General features: G+C 39.4%; 1 protein-coding gene across 2 annotated transcripts in view; it reads left to right on the plus strand.

Annotated features, from left to right (window-relative positions):
- LOC126298437 (potassium voltage-gated channel protein Shal) overlaps positions 1-24,755 on the plus strand; it is a 996,410-nt gene that overhangs the window by 855,494 nt on the left and 116,161 nt on the right. Inside the window, exon 5 of one of the 2 annotated variants that reach the window (XM_049989762.1) lies at positions 19,713-19,793. The exons of the other annotated variant lie outside the window; for it this stretch is intronic. Coding sequence (XP_049845719.1) covers positions 19,713-19,793 — 81 coding nt within the window. The remainder of the gene's footprint in view (positions 1-19,712; positions 19,794-24,755) is intronic. 2 annotated transcript variants of the gene reach the window in all.

Consider the following 24,755-nt stretch of genomic DNA (forward strand, 5'->3'; position numbering starts at 1 on the left):
TATAGTCGATACTCTGTGCTTCACGTCCTTAAAGTTTAGATGGATTACGACATTTTTTTCTGAATGGCGTAATTTCATAAACATTATTGTCTTCCAGCAATTACACAAGCCTCTGCGAGAAACCGAATCCTTCAGGAAACAAGTTATAGGCTGCAGAGAAGACGTTCGGTTTTAAAATCGGGCTTCGGAGCACAAAAAACGATACCGGTGTGAATAACCCTTCTACAGAAATCTGCTTCTACATTTTACACGTTAGCCACGATAACAACAACGTTGAAGGGTATTCAACTCCTCTGCCTATTATCCTGAAAAATAAATTCAGGTGAATTCCAGGCTGCCGCCTTTAACAAGGTCACAACAGATTTCTTCTCTCATCCTTGTTCAATCAGAGCCGTTGCTCGATCTCTAATGGCTCTTGATATCAACGTTAAACGCTAACCTCAATTCATTTCTGCATTATTGCTTTGCTGGAAAGAGCGGGAAACATTTTTATGAGACGTGGGCAGTTACAAGAATCTAATATATTCCTTTTAACAACAACAGTCTCATGAGCCCTGGGAAGTCCTCACATTGGGCGTTTGACATTGTAAGTGGTTTATGAGTGAAGAAGTTACTCAAACCCATAAGAAATTTAGTTTTGAAGTAAACTATTTGATGAGAATTCTTCTTACCGTTCGAATATTTCAAGAGGGTATGAAAGAAATTACCCATTTTTGAAGTAGCGTGAGGAACTACAAGAGATGCTTTAGTTCAAGCTACAGTTGGCCAATTACAACAATACCTGCCCTTACATGCTAACGAAGTAGAACAATAATTGCCAAAATAAGCAAAACAGGATCTGTATTCACACATATATTACTGGTTTTCTTGTTCTATTCATCTACTTTGAGACGTGGATCCCAGTTATTAAGATCATCCCTGTGTGTCACAGAGCAACGAAACATTCGTCATATGTGACAAGACCAGCAACGAATTTACATATTCTATGAGCTGTCGGAAAAACTGTACACTTGCCGGTCTAATCAACGCATAAATAAGAGGACTGCTTCAGTATTATACATCGTCCGGTGCTGGTGCTTTTACGCGGATGGCAACCTAAAAAAATCCCATCAAGAAAGATAAATTGTTCCAGATAATCACATGCCAAATCTAAATATCGGCATTACACTCAGTTAGATTGACGGATATTGCTGAAAACCCAAATCATAACGGGTGAATATATTTTGGTTAATATTTTATTTTCATTTGACACAATCACAAAACGCTTCAAAACGTTAACTGGTATCGGCTTACACTGCCCGCCGTCAGGACCGTAAAATGAATCCAACAAATGATCACAACGATCCGTCATGCGTCATTTCTGTCAGATAATATTTTCCTCGTGTGATTATTATTCATGTGACATAAAAGCTAAAAAATGTTTCTGTAGATTTTTTTTTCTTTTGTAAGAAAGGCCTTGACTGGTTTAGTTCGAAATGTATCGCAGTTTAATTTGCAACTTTGATTTAACGTTCTTACCAGTTCCTATCCTCTATTCGGAGTAGCTTTCTACGCATAACTAACGTACGTAAGATAGATGGGTTTGAATGTATCTATCTAAGACGTAAAAGACTCCGTGTAATCGCGTTTAATAAAAGCTTGAATTTTTATAGCCTGTTTTTGCCACTATAACATATTTGATAGATGATATGCCGTTATTAGCTGCAGAAAAGGAGATAATTAGTTGAGGTTCACAGGTATTCAGGGCGGCTGTAAATAATACAGGATTCAATTTAAAAGCGATAAGATAAATCAGAAATCTTTAAGAGAAATGTTGAAGCAGTCTGAAGTCTAGGATGTAGAATAAGCTGCGATATGACATTGGAAGACGCAGTAATAAAAAGGAATAGTGATCAAATGAGAACTTTTCTACATGAAAAGAAATTTTCCTGAATCTCTGTTTATCAGCCGGTAGGAAAGAGGATGCTTAGGTGTCCTGTGAGGAGCATAGGGCTCAAACATGCAGCCTACGCTGACTCGAATGCCTGCGTTTGGATAGAAACAGGGAGACTTCAAGTAAGGAATGAAGATACGTTTAATACGGAAAATGAGGAAAGGTAGTTCCGAAGGACAATCACGAATAAGAAAGTAGTTTTCTGGCAAAATAAATGATAACAGACACTGATTTAGTTATTTACTTGTTCACTCTGGCCCATTTTCTCGATAACCGCTGTGGACCATTAGGGCTGAAATTTATATTTATGTAACTCACACAATCTATTTTAAATAATGACAATATTGCCTTTGACTTGCAACGCGACTGCTGCTATTACTAGTACTACTGCTACTGTTTCAGCAGCAACAAGTACTGCCATAAATATTAGTAAGGCCCATTTGCTACTACTATCACGCTGATTATGGGTCAGCAACTACTATTACTAAGACTTATGCTACTGATACTAAGAAGATATTTTTAAAAGGTTGAATGAGGAAAGGCAGTTTCTAAGGACAGTCAAGAGTAGGAAAGTAGTTTTCTGGCAAATTAACTGGTAACAGACGCCAGTACTGTACTCCTACTAAGATTATCGTTGTTAATGCGAGGGACGATGACGCTCAAGTACACTACATTTTCTTGTATCAATACACTCGATTCCTCCTTCCTATAGACTGAGGAAAATTAATAAATAAATTTTTTTTTTCTACCACTCTTAGATTGTATCTAGTTACTCTAACTTTTATATACGTTATGTAGCAGATACGCTATAATGTCGGGAACAACAATAACTGGCTGCCTCCAGATCGTATAGAGACGGATCAGAAAGGATCGCTTACCTTTGCACCGAGACCGACTGGTTCTTCTCTGACACTAATGTGCTCCTCACCGCATGTTCACTGTTCCGTTACTGACCCAAGCGACAGTAGAGTTCCACGGCTTATTTCTCTTCCCCTGAGCTCATCTAATGGCCTTCCAAACCTGTTGACAATACCTTCGCCTTCCTTTTACATCGTCTACAACATTTACAGCTTCAGTGTCCTATTTTACTATAGTTATACTATACACATTTTTGCCTCTGAAAGCCTCTCTAGCTTTCTGTGTTTTCGTCTGGGAGACATCCGAATAGGATATGATCTGGTGTCCCCTTTCCTCCTGTGTTTGAGGAATTCCACCTCCAGTACTTTACATCAAATATTAAATTCTTCATTTCTAACAGATCTTTAATGAGTTCCCCAAGTATAGTATGCAGATAAATGATGCCTTGGAAGATTCTGTGAATAAGCGAAAGGTCAATATAAGTTTTTTCTTTTTAAATAAAGCAGCTAAAATGTCATCAGGCTGAGTACGTCACACTACAAAATCAAATATAAATGGTGGAGAAAAGATGGAATTCAGAAACTTGACTTGTAATGAAAGGCCTGTCCCTAGAACAGAGCACGAAAGGATGAAATGAATATGTATTGGTGTTCCAGGAGGAAATTCAGGTGTATGGCAGGAATGCTCATTTGAAGCAAAAAGTTTCCTATTAACATTTGCCCTATTCCGAAAGGTTCCAGAAATAGAACACATTTAATGTGCATTTGTTTTTGGGCTAGTGGCGCCCAGGTGTGTCTTAACCACTCTACCTCTCTGTCAGTTTATTATAGCCCAACCTAACTTGTTGCTTTCGCCCTCTTGGCTCGAGATGTCATTCTGCTATTAAACCAGCCCGTTAAATGAGCACTTGTCCATGGTGTGCTGTGAGTGAAGTAGTGCGAAGGACTGAGAGTGTATCAGAAAGAAGCATCGGTTATCTGTTTTTTTTACACGCACTGGCTAAAATACCGCACATCTGCTCCAATGAAAAATGTGGAGATATGGTGTATGTTTACGGCTTCTGCGATGGTACTGGATACGTCAGAAAATACATAACAATATACATTAAATGTATTCCATCTTGGAAACCATTCGGAACAGAGAATATGTCCATACTAGGTTTTTTGCTTCAAATGATCGTTCCTGTCATATCCCTGAATATTGGCCATACCTCCCGTGAGAGCCTGTAAGAGTAAGAAATTGAGGAAAAGCATTTGCTCAGAACACGAGGCAGATTATTTTAGCAGTATAAACTAGCTCATGTGTACAAAGATGAGGGAAGAAATCAGCGAGGACTCTTTTAATTAATCCTTTTAGAGCATTCTACTGAAACTGTTTAGATGAATATGGACCAGGATTTTTGGATCTGAGTCTTTAGGATTCACCGTTGACCGTCCATTCCAAGGTACGAGCGGTGTACCGTCTATCAATCATAAAGTGTATCTAGAATCCTGTCACGTTTCACAGCCCATCACTTTGTACCTGAGAAAGTCGAGCCCTTCATACATTCTATAAGTCGACAAAATTGATACATTCTTGTTCACTTTCGAGTACAAGTAGTAACGTAATGATCAAGAAAAATGGCTCTGAGCACTATGGGACTCAACATCTATGGTCATAAGTCCCCTAGAACTTAGAACTACTTAAACCTAACTAACCTAAGGACATCACACAACACCCACTCATCACGAGGCAGAGAAAATCCCTGACCCCGCCGGGAAGTGAACTCGGGAACCCGGGGCGGGAACGAGAACGCTACCGCACGATCACGAGCTGCGGACAAAATGATCAAGAAACAGAGCATGTTTGGATAAATAAATATGGTGATGTTTCTTATAGAGTGAAAGATAAATAAAAGTTACAGTGCAGTAAGTTCATGGCGGATGCGGTGATGATTGTGTAAATTTGACTATCTCAGAAGTTTTAAGCCAAGGACTAAATATGTCCGATAATGCAAGACATTAATCTAGGAAAGAAATATACATCAAATTCCTGCGACAACAACTTCTGTACTGTTAAGAGAAGAGCATTTTTAAGAAGACTAAACACTACTGTCGCAGAAAAGTTTGGGTAACGTTTGACAAAAAAGAGCTACAAAAGTAATGAAAAACAACATAAAAAGGTTAACAATATGCTATGTCGAATCTGGGAATGACGCTCCTGATGGAAACGAAAGAGATTTGAAAAATGAAGGTGCATAGATGAAGACAGTTTATTTTCGGTAAATCACATCTGTCAGCGCCAACCATTGTGCTCGACGAACAGATCTCTCCACCTGTCATTCTGCTTTCGGCAATTAATGAATGTGACAAAGCATGGAAATAGAACGACAAAAGTATTGAATACGCTATATTGCAGTTGTATGTCTCAAGAATGAGAAAGACAAAATGTGAAATGAAACGGTGTAATGAAAGAACGATGAAAAATTCTGTGCAGAAACCACACCACAAGAAGAGATAGGCAGAAAGCCAGAAATATACAGTATGGAAATGGAAAGTAAGAGCTGTAGTTAAGGAGTAGAGTCCAAAAGAACAATTATGTTACTGAACATAGACTACTGAAAATGGTGGTCATAGATGTAAGAGAATGAAAAGAATTATAAAAGACAACGCACATAAATAAAAGAATTTCAGTCACTCTTATTTCTATGTGGGCTATGTCATTTTATTTATCATAAGATTTCTCTTTTCATGCATACTAGCAAAGATTATTTCAAGAAAACTAAATTATTCTCATAACAGATTCATAACATATTCAGTTCGATCGATATAGAGAACTATAACTGCTTCAGTCCTGAAATTACGATTCAAAACTTCGAATGTACGCTATAAGACATTACTACGACCAGCCTTTTTTATAGAGAGCGTCTTTCAAAATCTGAACTGCTTGAGTCTCTTGAAATTCCAGCATCTGCTTACTGATACATTATAGGTATGCCGTCTGTATCCAAACAGACGCACAAAATTACTGTTAGTGAGAAACTAATTTATTGAGCAATTATCTGCACACTTCTCATTACGTAATATGCTTGTTAGTACAAATTTCTTCAGGTGTACACACGAGAAGAAATAAGAAAGCTACCATATCTAAGACTATTTTAAATATGTCACTCAGCAATTCTCCTCGTTATAACGATGAAACAAAAGTTCGTTCCTGTATGCTAACCACCTAACTTGCGAAACGGTGAGACATAGTTATGAAAATAACAAAAATGAATGTTATGCTGTTCAGATGTGACATCATATACGTATGCCACAACAATTTCATCCCCTTCGCCCACAACGGCGTTTACCTGGTTTTTCTCTGCAGCTTCGGACGTATTCCGGGAAATTCCACCACGGACGCCACGATCGGTGCCTTCACGATGTTTGTGGGAAGTACGAGCGAAAATAACCTTCCGCTGCAGCTGGAGCTACGACTGGCTTTCTGGGCGAGGATGAGTCAAACCCGGCTTTAGGGCCGTCACTCAAAATGGGTGTGGGAAAGCGTCAAGTCTCATACCAACTAAACGATACGTTGTTTACTTTAGATTTTCTTGAGAGTTATACTGCATGATCTGCACAGACACTTACCCATCAAAAAAGTAAGATACAAGATCACGATGTGATGAACTGTGAAATATGACGTGCAGTACAATATCTCCTTAATGAACCTCATGATCTGATACAGTTCGGCAGTGTTGAAGCATAACTGGGTCCCCTCTCGTATGGTACTACAACATCATTCGAACGGATCTTCATTCGTTTTCTTCCTAAATCAGTTCAGTACATTATTCGCAGCCTGAAATGCAGATATTTATGATGATGTGAGATTATGAAGTACCTATGAAACACGCAGAGTTGCCTATTTACCTACTTTTTTACATCAATATACGAGGGTTAGAACTTTAATTGTGGCAACTATTTATTTACAGCTCGTACAAAATAGATACGTGTTTCAAAGTTTTACTGACCTTCAAAGTTGTCACCAGCGTTGTGCATAATCCGTTGCCAGCGATGTGGAAGTAGTAGGATACTCTTAGTAGTGCCAGTTATGTTGACTGTTCGAGCGGCGCGGTCTATTGTCCGACGAATTAGTAGCAGTTCTGAAGCGAATGCCGTGAAGTGTTTCCTTCAGTTAAGAAATCAATTTGAACTTAAGAGTGCTTAAGTCAGGGAGTGCAGAAGGTGGTATAGCACTCAGCAGCCCCATCAGTCAAATAATTCAGTAACAGCTTGTACTGTACGTGCTTGAGCATTGTCAGCTCCTACAGAAAGTGTCATCACTTCTGTCTCTATGATGTACATTTTTGGAACACAACCTACTGCACACCCCTGACTTAAGCTCTCGTGAGTTAAACTTGATTTCTTAACTGAAGGAAACACTTCAAGGCATTCGCTTCAGAACTGCTACAAATTCGTCGGACAATAGAACTGTCAACACGACTGGCACTACTAAGAGTATCCTACGACTCCCAGATCGCTGGCAACGGGTTATACACAATGCTGGTGACTACTTTGAAGGTCAGTAAAACTTTGAAACACATATCTTTTTTGTACGAGCTGTAAATGAATAGTTGCCACTATTAAAGTTTCAACTCTCGTAGTAAACGTATTTCGTGTCCTTCTGGATGTGACTCGGAGACATACAATTTTTGTAACAGCAGTCATTTATACATTACATTAAGAAACTTGTTTTGAATTCTATCAGTTTCAGGGCTATAATTCTTTATCAAGTGACAACGAAATTTGTTTGTGTTTCCGCTGGTTGCGTGAAGCCGTTTACGAAACGAAGTGGCGAAGTGGTTACGGCTGTGGATTCGTATTCAGGAAATCGAAGCTCCAGTACTCATCCGGCGATAGTAATTTAGGTTTCCTATAGTTTCTCTTATACATCTGCGGTGAATTTTTGGAAATGCTTTCATTTAATATTACAGCAGTCTAGAAGCATGAAGTTTTATTCTCTGTCAACGTTCTAACACTGGTCTCTGGAACTTACGACACATGATTTTTCAATACTAAAAATAATTTCTAGCTTAGGCCTTCAAATTTATCTATATCAGTGTTCTCATATCCCCCTCATTTAGTTCAAAGACATAGTCACACCAACAGCTCAAATTTTTATTGCCAGTGAAAGGGAAAGTTCGCTGACATCCGTACCTTGTTAGAACAACTTGCAATCAGAAGACGTCTATGGTAAAATGTTATGCCACAACTTTCTGTACGAAGAAAGGACAAACCGAAGCAGTGCTGTTATGTACTCGCATAAAGCCGAGTTCTAGCTCTTTTTACCTTATTGTCTGCAGAAAAGACATGCTTGTGGTCGAAAATGTCGTATGGTAGCTAATGCAGATTTATCTACAACACTGTCCTGAAGTGCATGTCATTTATGGTTTGCAGCCGACAGAAGAAGAAATATAACTATAACTACTTTCATAAAGGTAATAGCTTGTTCGTCAAAGACGTAAACTGTTAGACGGTTTTTATCTGTTAATAGTGTTTCACATTCAAGAGATACAGTATTTGGTGTCGTTCTTAAAGTATAAGTGTGATACCTCTTTACGTCTCCCTCGAACAAACTCCTACTGAAGATTTGATGTGGGATTCCACTGGATTTATAAACCCGGCCACAAGATGTAAATCATCAAAACTACACCCGAGTTTGCACACTTTCCATACTATTCCACGACTTTACGTTGTTTAGAAACAGTGTTTCTTATGATCATAGCAGTATTATGATCATAGGCGTACGAAGCTTATAGGAAACTCCGAAACAGAACGAAGCAAAGCGTGAGGAATGCCAAAATCAGACATGCCCGCTCTGTCGTATGCGGCATATCAAAACCTGCTGCACTGTGGAAAAAGCTGCGCAGTTTCGGTATAGGGAAGCGAAGATATGAGGCTGTTTATCAAGCGTCTGCAGAAGAATTAAACAATTTCTTCTCAACAGCTGTAATCTGCCACGCAGCGACAAATTACCAGCCCCAAGATATCAATCTCTCGAGAGACAAGTTTTTCCTAAAACATGTCACTACCGGCACAGTACACAAGGCAATTATGAGAATCTCTTCCGAGGCAGTAGGAAATGATGGAGTGAGCATTGGCATCATTAAAAACGTCGTAGACACTATTATTCCAGTTATCACAGACATCTTCAACCTGTCTCTTGTCAGTAGTATATATCCTACTGAGTGGAAGCAAAGTTTAATCCAGCCTATACCCAAGACTGACAACCCTAAGTCGCCAGGTGACTACAGGCCGATCAGCATACTACCTGCAATATCTAAAGCCCTAGAATACATCGTCCATGAACAGCTGACGGATTACCTCAAAACTCATAACATCCATGACGAATATCAGTCAGGCTTTCGAAAGCACCATAGTACAGCAACTGCATTAATCAAAGTAACTGATGACATTAAACATGCTATGGACAGACGTGAAGCTACTATCCTAACACTGCTTGACTTTAGCAAGGCTTTTGACACAGTTGACCTCGATATATTACTAATTAAAATGAAACAGCTGAATTTCTCAATCAGCGCAATACACTGGTTCGACAGCTACCTCAAAAACAGAAGTCAACAAGTCGTTTGTGGGTCGGAAAAGTCATCATGGAAAAGCGTGCACTCTGGAGTTCCCCAAGGCTCCGTCCTTGGTCCACTACTCTTCTCACTGTACATTAATGATATTTCTTCAGTGATTCACTCCTGCAGATATCATCTATATGTTGACGACATCCAACTGTACATAAGTGCAAGCCCCAAAAACATTACTGGCGCAGTAGCGAGTATGAACGCAGATCTTTGCTCTGTTTCTCGATGGGCACAGAACCTAGGTCTGAAACTAAATCCCAAGAAATCCCAGGTCACACTTATATCTCATCCAAAGTTAATCAGCCGGTACTTTCGCGAAACGGTCCCTAAAATACTCCTCAAGAGTACCCAACTACCATACCAAAAAACAGTAAAAGACCTTGGAATAATCTTGGATGAACACCTAAACTGGGAAGAACAAACAGTCACAGCTTGCCGGAAATCGCTCTCCTCCCTACATGCAATTCAAAAATTTAGAAAAATATTTCCAACCCATGTTAAACAAAAATTAGTCCAAGCACTAGTCTTGCCTAATCTTTACTACTGCGATGTAGTTCAACACGGCACAAATAGTGAAAATTCTAGATGCCTCGAGCTAGTGATGAATGCTTGCGTTAGATACGTGTGCAATATTCGGTTGTATGATCATATCAGTCCTTCATACTCCCAGCTAGGTTGGATACGCCCACATAAGGCACGCGATCTCCACACGATGTGCTTACTTCATCGATTTCTTAGCCACTGGTGCCCCCAATACTTATCTTCTCACATTAAACACCTATCATCATTCCACAATCGCAATACCAGATCGGATACGTCTGTCATCTTGGCTGTACCTTCACATAACACAAAATCTTTCTCCGTGTCATTCTCCATCTCAGCCATACGACTATGGAACGCACTCCCCTGTGAACTGCGTCTTATCCAGAACTACTCAACATTCAAGAGGGAACTCAAAACTTACATATTAGGGACGGTATAGCCACCATTGTTGTGCCCCTCCCATCTCATTCTTTCTCCTCTTCATCACAGCTTCGAATTTTACCAATCTTTTTCTCTTCCTCTAACCTATCTACCTCTTATATATCTCTTTTACCCCATTCTATCGTCTTATGTCTCTGCTCGATGAGAATAACTCACAAGCTGCAAGAATATAACGAGAAAATTCCCAACTAACAATGGGAGTGACATTCACAAAAGAAAAGTATGTTTACTTTCATATACATAGTCACTATTATTATTATTATTATTATTATTATTATTATCATTATTATTATCATTATCATTCTTGATTGTTATAATTATTTTTATTGTTATAATTATCATTGTACTACTGTTATAATCTCAATTTTTTTGTTTAACATCAATACTGCATAATACGTTAAATGTCCTTAATGTTATTTAGAAACTGTAACTCGTTCAATCTGAGTATGCCTGGTTAGGTGTAAGAGAGGGCCTGAAGGCCCTAATCTTGCCAGGTAAAATAAATGCATAAATAAATAAATAAATAAATAAATAATCTAATAAATGATATTAAGTAGAGAAAAGCAATTAAATTCTACAGTGTGCAACAGAATTAAAGGATCATTTTTTCGAAACCCTACAATTGTCCTCCATTCCAGCGCATAAGTTTGAAATTCCTCTGCAATGGTGCAAAAACATAGTGCCCTGCGATGTCACTCTCCGGCTAGACAACGCTTCAAACAGCAAGGTGTCGACACAAAAAGAAAAAAGACCAGAGCTTCGAATTACACGTGACGTGCAAAAGTGAGTTAATAATCTCACATTGGCAACAAATTTCACCATAATTCTGTCTAACATTACAGAGGACGTATCATTCGATGGGAAGGTCGTCAAACACCCTGTACCCACCTTTCACCCCTTCTTTTGAGGCCCTTGTGATGGAGGCCAGAACCGCGACTCACAGCGTTGAAGGCACGTGGTTTTCTAATGGGTGACCGAAGAAAACGTTCCAGATACACCGCCACTCCGAATCAAAACGAAAAGACCTCAGGGAGATGGCACAATGAGCGTCAATGAAACCACCCCTTTCGTTGGGTCGTTAATTCCCACACATTTTGCTGTCGCTGTGTAGTGAGCGACAGAAAGACGTTCTTGACAACCTTGACACTGCTGACACTCGTGGACGTTTTAACCCTTTTCTATGGACGCTTCGTGGCTACATCCCCACTGAATGTCATCGCATCCTATGGAGTGCAGTGCGGCCGCAATTTTTGCCCTTATGTACTGGTTGGAAACACTAGAGACCATTCAAAACCATACCGTGACATTTGAACGTGATCTGAAGCAGCAAAGCGTCTTTATTATTTTTCAGTGCTCCCGTTTCACACATTCCTGTGACGTAATCTCGATTGGACACATGTGCGAATGAAACGGCAAAGGGTCCCGTACGAACCCGCAGTTCGGCAAAACCCATGGTGGCACCTGCTGACATATAATGAGTATTACAAATATGTACGTTTACAGAGAAAACTTGCGAATAACTCCTAGGTGCCTGTAGGCAGGCAACTGGCCTCGAAGGTGTGTCAAGTGGTTACCAACCTGCAGGCACCGTGTGCTACTTTGCAGGTTTTCTTTGTAAAGGTACCGTTTTAAAATACACAGTATATGTGGGCAGGTGCCACCAACTGCTTTGGCGAAGTTCAGGGTTTTAGAGAGATCCTTTCCGTTTTTATTGTAGCACGTTTCAGTGCCACACCCATCGGTGATCACCCAACAGGAGGGCGTATTGCTCCGCCACATATTGAAACTTCATGGCACTGTTAGGGCAGAATTGCGAATGTTCCACGACATCCCATAGCAAATTCCACATTTTTTCAACCGAAATTGGCCGAGAAAAAAAGTGTTGCATTATTTGTTGTGCACCCATCGTAAATCTTTTCTAGGTCTGATAAGAAACAACGGATTAAAGATACATTAAATATAGTGATTTAGTGATGTGGTGTGCACGTATTAATCCGAAAAGATTGAGTGAGTAAGGGTAACAATCACGTAAGAATTAGGCCGGGAGTAAATGCTACTGCGATCTCCCCCCCTCCCTCCTTTCCCTCCACCCAGAGAGTTGTCTGTTCCAAATCTGTGTACTGACACGTGGTTCCACGTTCCTCCTCTAGGCAGAGCGTCTATGTGCCTGACATTATATTGTTTTTCATATGTACTGAGACCCTGAGACAGTGAACAGTCGCACTAGTAGTAAAAGCGTGTCGACATTGTGAAAGCTCGCTTTTCCCATGAGTGTGAGAGGGAACATTACCGTGCAGAAAAATCCGCTTCTGCACAACACATTAAGACACCCACAGCAATGTGCGCACCTGCTAGCGTGTGGAGATACCATATGTGTAGGCTTAAACTATCTGTAAATTATGATATTTAGTATGGCACCTCAATCTGAGAAACATCTATTACAAATACAAAGTTTTCGAGTAGGGCTCTTCTACGCCTGAGAAAGAAAGACTCCATTAACTCTGTTGTTGCCGAAACACCATTTTAATGCTTTTACCTCCTTTTCCATTAGATCGACGTGAATTTCTTTCCAATAATGCCTCACTTGTGCCGTGGTGCATACCGGGACAAAGAGAGCACCAAACACTGAACAACATAATGAATTCCGTTTACGTTCCTACTTGTAACAACCGCAGAAAGACTACACTGCAGCCTAAACTAGTTTATTTTTAAAATTGTTTCTTGCAGAATCTGGGGTTGCTTGCTTATTAAGTAATGTTTTTTAGTAAGGAAATAGTATTATTTAAACCGCTAGTTGCCTTTGCTGGTGTAATCACCTATCCCCATTTCTCATTATTGGGTTTGAGGCAATAATATTGCGAATATCATGCCGAATGTATTAATAGTTCCTAACAATCGAAATAGTTGCACTTCAGACTGACTTTCAACAGCGGGAAAACCCTGTTTTTTTGTTGTTCCTGGAAGAGGCTGATTCAATTACATTTCACCAAAATATGTGTGTATATAATGTGAAACTGCCACCAAATGATATATTTCAATCGAGGAATTCCTTTTGCGTCTATATCAGTGCTTCTCAAACGCTGCTTGTTACCATATGACTTTAGTCCCCCTATTACATCAACGCAATCACATGAAGATGCATTAAACTTCATTCTCTGTAGTGGTTCCGCTCCATGAGAAAATTAGAAAATCGTTTTAGTTGTCCTATTTCTCATTCCATTCACGAACGTAATCTGAGAAGAACCATTGATTATACACCTTATATTGTTGCCCAAATTCTCACTATTGTAGACAAACGCTTCACATACACAGTGACGCCTTTTCAGTAGTGCGTTAAATATAAAATTTCGGGGCATTCATATAACCTGGATGAACATGTCCTCCACGACAACAAAACTATTCGCTATACCTTATGAATGTTTGTAGTCATCTGGAGTGTTCATAAAGGTGTATACACACAAAGAAATCCTAAAAATGGGTAAATAATTGTCTTGTAAGCCTACACTTTCCCAACAATCCTCTAGAGTATCGCAGTCCGTTATACAGGATTTTCCGAAAGTTCCATAGCACATTTTGAGTGCTCTAATGGGGATGGTATAGGTATCACTCCGAGTGACAACTCGTCCCATAAAACCTACCGTTTCTGTATTATAGGAATGCAAATAACGTAATTTCACCCTCGCACGTGTTACAGACGAAATAACGGTAGAAATTTACTGTGGGGCTAGTAACTATTACTTCCATTTTAGAGAAATTTCAAGTCGGACCAGTCGTTTACGAACTTCAGATTAGTTTGAAGTACAGTCTAGCGGCGACGAGACGTCTCCTTGCTTTTCAGATCCGTCACCAAGTTGATTATGCTGTCGCTGTAAAATTCTCAGCCCAATAATTCAGTTTTACTTTGATTGTGGTGTATTACATATTTCCAACAATTTAAGAAGCACAAGTAGTTTTAGTGTTATTCATTGCCAATATGTAATAAATACTGAGAATCTGTATTCAGAATCCATTCATCAGTAGTCTGACTTTCTACTACGTAGGACGTATTACACTCCTAGGTAGTGTATTCACGCTGTGTCTCTTGATGCTGCTGTCCATGAGAGTATGTGTCTGCAACTATACTTGTATGAAGTTTAAAACAGCAAATTTCGTGTTGCTCTTTTTTACGAAGAAACGATCAGCTTATTGCGTTGTGTTATATCTAAAAGAAAGAGAAATTCCGATGTGGTATTCATGTGGAAAAATTCGGAATTTTAGTATTGAAATACTATACAAATGACTTTGGAGCAGAGAGAAATAGAAGGGAGTATTATTACAATGTCTCTATAGCACCTATGGAATGTACGCTTAGATACAGATATTAACTTCGAATCAGATCACTTACGTTAAATAAGATATCATGATGGCATGAAAAAAAGATTGACAAAATGTAACAATAAAATAACGTCCCACTCACTTCAGACAATGGTTTTGATTTTCTAATGTTTGTAGCTGTTTGTTATTTACTGCTATAGCTGATAGCAATATACCGTACTGCAGAGTGAGGAACATTGTAATTAAACAATTCGTTGCTTGAAATTAATTCAGATGTTTAATATTTCCCTTCACAAGCAGTGAGGACATACAACTCATCGACGTTCGTCTGTAACCTTCTAAAGACACTGTGCTAAACAGCACAATTTTGAAACCTAAACACTTAGTCTTAAAGTTGTCTGATATCACTTATTACATGTGTCCAGTATTGTATTTTAAAAAAAGATTCATACCCATTTCTGCTGCAAGTATTCGGAGACATTCAGTTGCAGTTTCATTAACGGTTCGAAGTTCCCATTTTCGTGGCAAGTAGCACTAACCCTAGACATACGTTGATAAATTTATCACCCCCATTCTTCGGCATCATCTTAGGCTATGTTTGATTAAATAATAATTTTCTTTATCGTCACTTAAATTTCTGTTTCTGTTCTTGACGTAAGATCCCACGGTGGTATACGTAAATGTACTAAGACGCAAATAAACTAGAAAGGAATCTAAATACTTTTCCGCACAAGCTAGGAATATGTACGTATCTTGACTCTACCCGGTAATATGCTCACAGACTATGGCAACAACGACAGAGGGGAGCGCTCAGACCGCTTGTGTAAATTCCATTAGACGTGGCCTTAACACGCGACTGACTTGTAGTGCTTCAATACTAACTCTGTTATGCGGCGCGGGGCGTGGCTTTGCTGCTAGTTTCACACAATTAACTTGCAGATTCCTTGCGGCTCTGGCAACATCAAAAGCGGTATTTTCTGTGGTAACTTGGCAACAATAGCTTTTACAGTCTGCGCAACATTCTCAAGTCCTCTCCTACTGACTGAATAGTATGCATACTAATTCCAATGAATATTTAACTAAATGCTTCGCTACTTATTACTCTAACAGAAAAGTCTTCTCTTTTTTTTCAAAGGTTATCTAAAAATTCATCATTCTAAAGGAACTCATTATGCCACATCATCGTTGTCAGTAAGGTTATTGGTGTTAGACTCTGTCTGCCTTTAGACGCCAATAAATCGATGTCAATATAAATTGGCCACTTTAGAACTACTAACGTTGATAGCCATCACGACTCAGAAGTTAGTCAGAAAACAGCTTAACTCAGACAAAATTTGGGCCGACTTCTTTAGAATAATTCACAGTAGGATACTAAAAAGTAATGTACTTACTAGATAGCTGTGTTAATTTTGCCACTTACACATAAGAAATATATGCAACATTCAAAGACTCCAAGGTTTCGATACAGACTTGAACGTTTATTTGGCAGTAACTGTGCGTAAATGAAGTTCACCAGAACAGTAACAAGCTACTGTCACTTGGTATAAGACTGAATTCTAGAACTGCCCTCATCTAACACTAATATGAAAATCATGAAAATTGTAAAACTAATACGCTGTGCAGTGATGTGACGGACGTAGTTTCTTAAGACGAAGGATAGCAGTATTTTATGGGAAAGGCCACTCCAGTAGCGTAAACGGTAAAGTATGATAATATGACACTGCAACAAATGAAATTGAGCTTTCTGCAATATCAGCCAGTTGTAGGTACTAATGGACTGAGTGGAATATCTGGCAGACTGGAGAATTTGTGACAGTGCACAAGGAGAAAAGCTTTCCTGTTTCAATTCTACCGAGCCACTCTGGTGTATCTGACAGCGAATGAATATGTAAAGACTGCAAAATAGGTGCCTACACACAAACATCCAAAACATGACTGCTTTCTGAACATCTCTGGAGATCATGACTACTGATACAAAAAAGCGTGAATGCTTGTAAAGTATCTGGCACCTGTATATATGGACAAAGGGACCTGACATGAAAGACTGAATGGAATGAATCTGACTTCTTGTAGAAGAGGCCGTACGGGGGACTGCTGCACTAGGATTAACTTTTTTTTTCCATGGCAGGTAAAGGAGGAAAGCTGCTTGAACTGAAGCCTGTTTCCCAATATATTTATAGTATTTTTTATATATTACTTCATGTATTATTGCATCAAAGAAATAACAATTTGTAACACTTTATGTCATGACTACTGGATACTATAAGTTAATACTAGATAGTCAGCTCGAGGAATACTGGCGGCTGCTGCAGAAACAACTGTCATTCAAAAGTTAAAACGCAGGTTTGCTGCAGCATGATTTGAAGATTTCGCTTCTATTACTGATAATCAAAAGCTACTTTTATGTCGTAGCGTTGCTGCAGCAGACGCTGTTTAATTAGCATACCCGTCCTTTGTCAAAGCACACTGACAAGCATATTTCTGGGAGTGAAAGAATTTCTAGTTGCTCAGTGCTTCCCAGAAACATGACTGTGATGATAAGTAGATACCACTTTTTAGTGTATAAAACCTGTTATTCGTCGCACGGATATTTCTTTGGTGCGCCGAATAGCGTTTCTCGACTACTGAGATTCCGGTACAGGACCATTGTCAGTTTTATTAGAACTGCCGCGGGTGATTCTTTACCACAAAATGAAAACAAGATTTCTCGAAATAATAAACGACGAAAATCATTTTTAAATGACTTCACGCTTCTCTAAGCCGGCTTAAAGAGACTGGCCACGGGTAACCAAATTTGCAGTTAAACTGAAGTAGAAGTAAATAGAGTTTTCTGTCATACATGGCTTTCAGTCGACGTAATTAATGGTAAAATGTAGCCAGTCACTATTTGTACCATTAAAACAAAATAATGAAACGCTTTTAAAGTATGTAGGCAGTCTCTTGCACATAACCACTCTAAGTTTTATGCTAGCTTTGTGTTTGTTAGAGACTTCCTTCACCTGAACCTGTGTAGAATTAGTCTCCTAGTCATTATAATGAAACACTAATGCTTGGAAACGTTTCCTAGGCTAGTATAGTAAGATATATGACGCTAGTTTTCTGAAAGTATAAAATAATGCTCAGTATTAATATTCGGGCCACTAAAGTTAACGTATATGTGTCAGTTTTATTTCGTATCTTGGATAGGCATGGTATGTAACCCTAGAACACTAAATGGGGGAAAATGTTACATTGCTACTAAACCATCGTAGCGTGTACTAGACCATATTTTACTCAAAGGAAGACATAATGTACGGGTTATGCTATAGTTAATTACCCTGCTGCATTGGTAACTTTTACGAGGGTTTAGTAATCTAAGGTTAATAAACTGATCAAATTATCAAAACAAGTTTTTCTGCGTTCAAAACTGCACAAAAAAGTTAGTATTTTTCTGTAAAGCTAGTACATGTTATTTCTCAAGCCACTTAAACATCAAATCACTTACTTTTTGCCTTCAAGAGAATACAGTAATTCCTTTAACGGCCCTAGAAGAAAGGAGTGGAGAAAGGAAAACTAAAGTTTAAAGTCTGCTGGTGAATAGAGTTAGAGAAAAATTCCGTATAGCGATCAAGATTTATAGGGAAGCTGTTGTAATTGTAAGAATATTTGCATTACATACAGGTATGATGCCAAAGCTTGTTGACATCGCGCCTTTTCCTCCAGTTATACATTGTTTACATGGAAATGGAGATGGAACCGCGCTTTACTGGCCCTCGTGATCTTCACGAATAGCTCACCTTCAAGTTAAAACCAAATATGGGAAGTCCAGGTTGGAATATCAACAACTAAGAAAAGGATAGGTTACTACTTATCAAAACAATGAGACACTGAGTTGCACGCAGACAGGCACAATGAAAAGACTGTGATACACTTAGCTCTCGGCCAAAGCCTTCTTCAGAAAAGAAAGGAAAACACACACATTTACACAAGCAGGCACACCTCAGGTACACATAACCACTATCTCCGGCCAGAGTGTGTTTTCCTTCCTTCTCTGAAGAGGGCTTTGGCCGAAAGCTAAATGTATCTCTTCGTTGTATCTTTCTGCGACTTAACGTGTCAGCCTTACGGTGAGTAGCAATCTATACTTTTCATAATTGTTCATCTTCCAGTTAATTTTATAAAACATATCATTACTAACATTAATATGTGCTCCTTATTTCTAGAGCTAACGACTGCTGCTAAAAAGCACGTCTTTCCAGTTTAAATACAGTTTACAGTGTCTCAGTATACGTAAAATAATTACGAGTATTGACTACTCAAAAGATAGCGGGCCCTCTGTTTGCTAGCACTTGGAAACCTCGAAATTAATGTCTGTCGTTGTTACATAAGACACGAAGTTTCACTATAGGGTGTGTTATAGTAGGAAATACATCAATAATTTGTTCGAGCGTTAATTTTTTTCTGTTGTTACATACATTATACGGTAACATAGTTTGGGCAACCAGGTACACCTCTTTTATGTTGTGAAGAAAATTTTTGTCACTCGAGTCGACACACAAAAGCGCACATCAGAGCAGCGCTTGGATGTATATATTTAAGTGCATAACATAGAATGACTGGTTACCGTTTATCATTAATTATCTCGAATCATTATGGCACGGACAACTACTGGCAGTGGTCATAATGGGTACGAGAAAGTCATCTCGCTGAGTCCGCGACAGCTGGCGGTAGCTGGTACTTGAGGGGAAAGAAACCAGTACCGATGAGCTCTAAGTAATTTCGAGAAGCGTGAGCACAAATATTTGGTGTTGGTTGTCTGCTGGTGGTGACATTGGTGCGTGTGCTGGTTTGCAGGTTAGATGAGAGGTGGTATAGTTTGTTGCGGGCGGCCGCGGGCAGCAGCCAGTATGTCCCCGACGGCAGTTGTGTTATGAGGCCTCGTTCTGATTTGCCCCACTGTTGTTGTCTTCCCCGTGCTGGCGCTGCGTGCATGCTGCATGGCCCTCCATCCCGTGCATGCCCTGCGAGCAGAGCATCCCATTCCTGGCCACCAGCCCGGGCAAGGATCGGGTAGTCCTTGTCTATAGCGACAAGATCGAAGTGCGGACCAAGGTAATTCTACTCACTTCTCATTCTTCTTGACTCAGTTTCATTGCATGACTAGATAACTTCTTCACTACATATAATGTCTGCTGCAACTTAGACTCAATACTTCAAAGACAGCAGTTTCATTAATTGCCTTCTAGCATACTTGTAGAGAACACTCACAATACTATGTTGTTATACAGTTCGAATTAGCAGTTCCGTTGAAATTTCTATTGTAAATATTTTAGTAGTTCTCAGTGTTCGCGGAGAAATAGGAGAGATCGAATGCATCCAGTATCGTTACATCACACTTATTTTGTGTGTTATTAAAATTGCCAGTATCTTTTCGATACTCTTATAGTGAAGGCGTCAGTCAGAGAGCAGTGATTGGTGGAAGATCAATGACACGAGCTGCCGACTGTAATGTAAATCCTTGGCTTTACAGTAGTGCAACAAATGAGTTCAAAACCTCTAAATTATTCCAGAAGATGTTGTACAAATGGAATTATGCCTGTGACTCAACATGGTACTAAACTTTCTGTATATAACTCTTGATCTGATGCTTAGCTTTTGTGTAATTACAGCTTTCGGATGTAAAGAATGTGACTAATGACATGCTGTAACACTTGCCTGAGAAGCACGCACTACTTACAGGTCCCCGTATTTCATTTTTCACCACTTTCAAACGGAATATTAAAATCTTCTCTTGCTTGATCTTTCACCTTTCTACTCTAAACCTTCTTCGAACACTTAATACATATGACATATCTCATGTTTAGTATTAGATATTACAACATAAGCATTTGTAGGTGCATTGTGTTTGTTTCACGGTGAAGAATATAAATATTGCTTTAATACCTGGCTGTGATTTCTTTGTACTTAATGATTCAGATGGTTGATTTTCGATTTTCAGCTACTTACATTTGCCACATAGTGGCAAACCACATCACACCCCATGCCAGATATCATAATGCACTCACTGTTTTCATGTGTTGTTAAAATTGCTTCATTATTCTTGCCTTCAGCTATAATATGGAGAAAAAGCAAAGAAAAAATCGTAATGTTACGTCAGCCTGTAATCCTGAGAGGTGTAAGTTTTCTTATAGTGAAAGAAAAGAATCCTACACATTGCAGTAACAGAAAGAAATTGGTGCGAGCTACATTTATTGCTTGCAAAATGGAACGGTATGTTCCCATAACAGGTCAGTATTGAAGACTTTTATGATATCACAGATCAAAAGAACATTTTAAGAGACTGGAAAATAATATTTCCGCAGACTATTCTATAGCAATGTTTGACACAATTTGGCATTTAAAATTTGGGATAATAGGCATGCGTTCAAAATCTGTTCTAGTTGAAATCCAAATTTATACTCTTGTCTTGTTTGAAATTGTTACTGTGCATACAAACTTTGTGTTAAGGTCTGATAGTCGTCGGTAAGCGAGTCTTTCAAAAGTGGACCGTGAAGCCAAAAATATCACAACCGACAATAGCATGACGTCAGCTAGGCAGACGCGCACAACGGTGCTAGGAATTCGTGCACACTGAAGTGCGTTTCACGTACACATTTTAGAGATCAGAATCGCCTGACCATGTTTGGAATTTACGTTCGACACGGATTTGCAACAAATCACGGACATAAAATAATTTATTAACAACTGTTTTTGCGAATGAAGTGTAAGACACTCTTTCCTAGCAATATGTTTAATGTGAAAGAAGCAGCTATGATAGGAGTAAGCACATTACTGTAACGATATTTACAAAAGTATTTTCTCTAAAAGTGAACAAGTATGATTAACATCTATAAAAACACATTAAAATAGAAATAAACGGACGGAAAAAATCGCAACACCAAAAAAATAATTAATGCAGACTAAGTAAATTCTGGAAATAAATTTGTCAAGGCACCAAATTTAAGTGATTAATATTGTAAGATCACAGGTTAATTTAAGCGCGAGGTAAGTTGTTGCAGACGTGAAATACTGGTACGTTAGTAACCGATGTAACCGCCAGAATGTTGAACGCATGCGTGCAAACGTGAATACATTGAGTTGTGCTAGAGCCGGCTGTCAGTTTGTGGGATGGAGTTCCATGCCTGTTGTACTTGGTTTGTCAATGCTGTTTGTGGATGACGCTGGAATTATCGTCCGATGATGTCCCATATGTGCTCGATTGGAGACAGATCTGGTGATTGAGCAGGCCAAGTCATATATCGATCGTGTTGTGTTTCAACAGCTATAGCTGGGTGAACGTTATCCTGTTCGAAAACCCCCTGGAATGCTGTTCATAAATGGTAGCAAGACAGGTCGAATTACCAAACTGACGTGCAAATTTGCAGTCAGGGTGCGTGGGATAGCCACGACTGTGCTTCTGCTGTCATACGAAATGACACAGCATACTAAAACTCCAGGTACCGGTGCAGTGTGTCTAGCACGTAGACGGGTTGGTTGCAGGCATTCAACTGACCTCTCACAGCCATCACTATCACCGTGGCAGAACCAACCTTCATCAGAAAACACAACAGATCTCCTCCTATCCTCCGATGAGCTCTCACTTGACACCACTGAAGTCGCAAATAGCTGTGGTTTGGGGTCAGTGAAATGCGCGCTACAGGGCATCTAGCTCGGAGCTGCCGTTTTAGTAACCGAGTTTTAGCAGTTAGTTGTGTGACTGTGGTGCGAAATGCGGTTCAGATTGCTGCTGCATATGCCGTACGATGCGCCAGAGAGATACGTCTAGCATGATGATCTTCCCTCTCGATAGTGCCACGTGGACGTCCGGAGTCCGGTCTTCTTGCGACTCTGCCAGCAACTATGTACAGTAACTACATTACTGCGAAGTCTTTATGCAGTATCGCAGAAGGAACCTCCAACTCCTCGTAGCTCTACTGTACGGTCTCATTTAAAGTCAGCGAGGTGTTGATAAAGGCGTCTTTGTCGCCTTAAAGACATTATTGACTAACATAAATTCACCACACCCAAACTCAAAGGTAACTAAATCCCACGACCGTTACAACGTGTATTTAAAGCAAACCTGATTTGCATCTGCATAGCAGCGCTGCTAGCGCCGCTCTTGTGTCAACTGTGCGAAACTTGAATCGACATCATCTTTCACATATAGAAACGGGCCTACCAACTTTCGTCATTGTCGCAAAACTCCTTTTTGGTTCAAATGGTTCAAATGGCTCTGAGTACTATGGGACTTAACTTCTCAGGTCATCAGTCCCCTAGAACGTAGAACTACTTAAATCTAACTAACCTAAAGACAGCACACACATCCATGCCCGAGGCAGGGTTCGAACCTGCTACCGTAGCGGTCGTGCGGTTCCTGACTATAGCACCTAGAACCGCTCGGCCACTCCGGCGGGCTCCTTTTTGGTGTTGCGATTCTTATCCGTCAGTGTAAAATGAATATTCACTACGTATTTCGAAGGAGGTATCTTCATAAAATAAAACTTCTAATTTGATATCCACATTAGATATAAATCAAAGATTTTCCAGCGGAATGCAAGAGTGAAGACATGGGGCAACCTCTGAGCGTGCAACACGTTCTTGCAAACTGTCATAAGGAAACATTACAACTGAGAATTTTAGCCTTCCTTATGCCCCTTCCATACTTGGTAATCTGGTCAATTTCACTTCTAGGCAAGAGTCTGTCTATACTACGAGGAGACTTATTTCTTCGACCTGTATTCTGGTACCACATTTCCACCACCCTTCCTCTACATTCTGATTAAACTGTATCCAATCCATTTCGGATCTCGGTGTGAGAGATTCCGAAGATTTATTTTGCGGATAAGCTTTTCTTACAGAATCACTAGGCTGACTGCTAAGACATAGTGACGTGGCACAGTGGTTAAAGCACTGGACTCTCAGGCGTGAGGAGCCGGTTTTCAACCATCTATGGCCATCCAGAACTGGTTTCCTGTGGTGTCACTAAATCGATTATGGTGAATGCTGGGAAGTTTATTCGGAAAAGGGCATGACAGTTCTCTACGCCAGCCTCGACGTATTCCAGCTAGTCTTCCGTCTCTAATGAACTCGCCATCAATTAAATAAAGCACTCCTTTCAATTATGTACACTGCCGGTTAAGAAGGGAAAAAATAAATCCTCGGTTGCTACCACTTTCTCAAATACGAAGGTAATAAGGTAGTGTAGTCGCGTCTGTCATTTTGATCAACAGAGTGCTTTCAACTATAGTCGACATAATCGTCTTATGAGAATCAGCAACTGTATACGAGTAGATATTTAAGACAATTTTCATCTATTGTTCCGTCCCAGTTCAAACTTTTATTTTAATAATTCCATTGCCTGTTCCGATGACTCTGGATCATCTTCAGATCTATGTAATTGTATCAGTAACCCGTCTTGCCTACTCAGAACAGCAATTAAGAGTACTCTGCTCTGAGTAGATAAGATGCGTTGCTGACGCAATTACTTAGATCTGAAGATGAATTGGAGTGATAGAAACATGTAATCAAACTAGAAAATCGTCAAACTGAGACGGAACAATAAATGAGAATTATCTCAAGTATCTAGAGTGCTTCTGATTCTGTGTTATACTATGTGAAACACTTATTTCCATCAACACTAATTAGCTTTCATAATTTATCAGGCATTGATATTGTATTTTTTTTCAACAACCTGTAGAGCAATCTGGTAATGTTCCACAGTCTGTGTTTCATCCAGAATATACATGACAATTGTCAATATTCGTCAGTGAACTTTCATAATAGAAGAGACGCCAGTAATATTAAAGAATCCCAGTTTAAAGAAATCTGTGGAATTTCTTTCTCAAAGACAGGAAAGACTACCCTTCGTAATTACCTTAAGTACCTCAACAATTTAACTCATGTGCCGTTAGCAAGACAACAACGGAATCTGCAACGGTACTGGCCTTTGCATTTTTCATCACATAAATTTTGACAAAAGTTCCTTCAAGCTTTCATCCGGTGTAGTAGAAAATGGCCCTATAAAGAAATACATCC

Source organism: Schistocerca gregaria, chromosome X, assembly GCF_023897955.1.
Source record: "Schistocerca gregaria isolate iqSchGreg1 chromosome X, iqSchGreg1.2, whole genome shotgun sequence".
NCBI classification, from domain to species: Eukaryota; Metazoa; Arthropoda; class Insecta; order Orthoptera; family Acrididae; genus Schistocerca; species Schistocerca gregaria.